Below are 1,429 nucleotides of genomic sequence, written 5' to 3'. Positions count from 1 at the left end.
CTCGTCCCATTTTGTTAGTAAACNAAAGAGCAGTTCAAAGAAATTATAAAACCGNTATCCCCACGACTTTCCCATAGACCGTTGTTAATTTTGTTTAAAACATAATCAGNGATATTTGTTATATCATGTGCTAAAGGTGTCCCATCTTCCCTCACAGTACTATACGTTATACAGGGTCCCGTTGTTTAACTTGTAGCATTGGAGTCTTCGTATAACAGAGGGAACTGCGTGCCGTTTGCTGGCTGAAGCCTAGATTTAAAAGTCAAGTTATGTGTAAGTGGAAAGTGTATGATATAATATGAATTTATTCTAAAGCGGGGCAATGCCAGTCGTTATAACACGGGTGTTCTGTTTCATACACCTCGTGCCTGTTTACAAGTTACCACCTATGTTACCACTTATTTTATCCTCGCATGGCGGTCAACGACAGTCGTTTTAAAATTGGTGTTCTGTTTCATAGACCTCGTGCCCGCTTATAAGTTACCACGTATGTAACTTTATGGGTGGTTATTTTTTGCCGGGTTTCGCAAAGTACAAATGCCAATTGTAACACTAGGTTCCTCCTAACACACGCATGGTTACGTTAAGCTACGCTACGCTCACCAATTTCTTTCACTCCATTTCGAATTGTTCGTTTCTGTGACATGGAAAGTGTAAATATTTCTAGAATTTTCCGAAGTGTTTCTGTTGCTCCTATGGTGGACCTGTGTGACGTAATATAAACGATTATGACGTCACATTATATATGCAATGGGATAAGTTGGTCCCTGTTTTCATTCTCCTTTATCGTCACATGTGGTAGTAAACAAATAATTTTACAGAACTACATAACCGTATCCTCACGACTCTAAAAGAGCGTTGTTATAGTTAAAAACAGGATTGGGAAATATGGGATATTATGTGCTAACGGTATCCATCTTACCCCACAGTATAATATTACACTTTGAAATAGGACCAATGGTATCTCGCATTTCCTAATCGTGTTTTTAACAATTAACCTCGCTCTTCACGAAATAAGGGACATCATGTGACGGTATCCATCTATTAATAACGGTCTTTTACAGTCGTGGGGCATTATATAATTCTGTCAATAATGTTTGCTTACTAACACATGGGACGATAAAAGAGAATGAGAACATGTCCCATCTTACCCTACAGTACCATATATAACAGATGTCCCATCTCACCCCACAGTACCATATATAACAGATGTCCCATTTCACCCCACAGTACCATATATAACAGATGTCCCATCTCACCCCACAGTATTATATATACATCCTACCTTCCCGTGTATAAGAACAAGGGTTCCCTCTTTAACCGGAACAGCCTTGTAGTCGTCAAAATCATAATGTTTCATATTTCCTTCGAAAACGGTCGCAGGCCTAGCGCCCTCTACCGGGTTCATAACCATCCTGTATGTTACGTC

At 39.5% G+C, this 1,429-nt stretch overlaps 1 protein-coding gene across 1 annotated transcript; it reads right to left on the bottom strand.

Moving 5' to 3' along the window:
• Window positions 1-110: 110 nt before the first annotated feature.
• Window positions 111-1,423, bottom strand: LOC104266440 (phytanoyl-CoA dioxygenase domain-containing protein 1 homolog). The gene is made up of 3 exons (XM_009862642.3): window positions 1,286-1,423; window positions 604-704; window positions 111-249 (listed from the first exon to the last, which is right to left on the bottom strand). Exons 1-3 carry the CDS (start codon window positions 1,412-1,414, stop codon window positions 186-188), a joined length of 294 nt encoding a protein of 97 aa, XP_009860944.2. The 5' UTR covers window positions 1,415-1,423; the 3' UTR covers window positions 111-185.
• Window positions 1,424-1,429: the final 6 nt, after the last annotated feature.

The sequence above is a fragment of the Ciona intestinalis genome, unplaced genomic scaffold, assembly GCF_000224145.3.
Source record: "Ciona intestinalis unplaced genomic scaffold, KH HT000019.2, whole genome shotgun sequence".
Taxonomy (NCBI): Eukaryota; Metazoa; Chordata; class Ascidiacea; order Phlebobranchia; family Cionidae; genus Ciona; species Ciona intestinalis.
This window is presented reverse-complemented; position numbering and strand designations above follow the sequence as displayed.